This window comes from Rhincodon typus, chromosome 3 (assembly GCF_021869965.1).
Source record: "Rhincodon typus isolate 14 chromosome 3, sRhiTyp1.1, whole genome shotgun sequence".
NCBI classification, from domain to species: domain Eukaryota; kingdom Metazoa; phylum Chordata; class Chondrichthyes; order Orectolobiformes; family Rhincodontidae; genus Rhincodon; species Rhincodon typus.
In genome coordinates this window covers 94,293,396-94,294,027 of record NC_063334.1, presented here as the reverse complement: position 1 = coordinate 94,294,027, position 632 = coordinate 94,293,396, and the positions used below count along the sequence as shown (strand labels likewise).

Here is a 632-nt window from a genome sequence, read left to right as displayed (position 1 = left end):
CAGACTGCAATATGTGATGCAGCTCACCATCACGTTCTCAAGGGCAAGTATGTAATAAAGGCTGGCTTTCCAAGTGGCACACAAATCCTATCAAAACAAGCAAAACTAATCTATAGGTGAATGGAGTATTATTTTTGAAAATCATCACGCATACCTTTTGGGAGTAACCAAAATATGAAACATCAGCATTTGATTCTGGAGCCCCTATGGATAGCTTTGCATCAGTTCTCTGACACCGACTCAACGTGGATTGTGTGAAGTATGCACCACAGGACATGCCCAGTTGTGCTTCTTGACTTTCAGATGTTGTCTGTAGTTGATCATTTGCTGGAGACACACTGAACAAAGATATGGCATCAGTACAAACAACAAAACCAAGTCCACAATATCTATTCTACTTAAGATATTTATTTGTTAAAATGTGCAATCATGCCCTGAGCAGTTATCAAAATAACATGTGATTATCTCGTTAAATACTGTAAGAGTATCCTCTTTTACCTTGCACTCAAATACTCAGTTCTAGCGTCCAGTTGCTTAGCTCTTTCAAGCTGCTCTTCATCTTCCACCCATTGGTTTTGTTGCTTTGGTATTGATAACTGTTCACCCAGATGCTGAGTCCTACTTGGTTGCCC

General features: G+C 39.9%; 1 protein-coding gene across 3 annotated transcripts in view; it reads right to left on the bottom strand.

Moving 5' to 3' along the window:
- Nucleotides 1-632, bottom strand: part of LOC109911174 (transcription factor TFIIIB component B'' homolog) — an 83,125-nt gene that overhangs the window by 19,543 nt on the left and 62,950 nt on the right. For 2 of the 3 annotated variants that reach the window (XM_048595052.1, XM_020510438.2), the window contains exons 22-23: nt 499-632; nt 155-338 (exon numbers count right to left, since the gene is read on the bottom strand). The exon at nt 499-632 is cut by the window's right edge and continues 620 nt beyond it. In XM_048595052.1, coding sequence (XP_048451009.1) covers nt 155-338; nt 499-632 — 318 coding nt within the window. The remainder of the gene's footprint in view (nt 1-154; nt 339-498) is intronic. The other variant, XM_048595053.1, reaches the window with a different exon arrangement.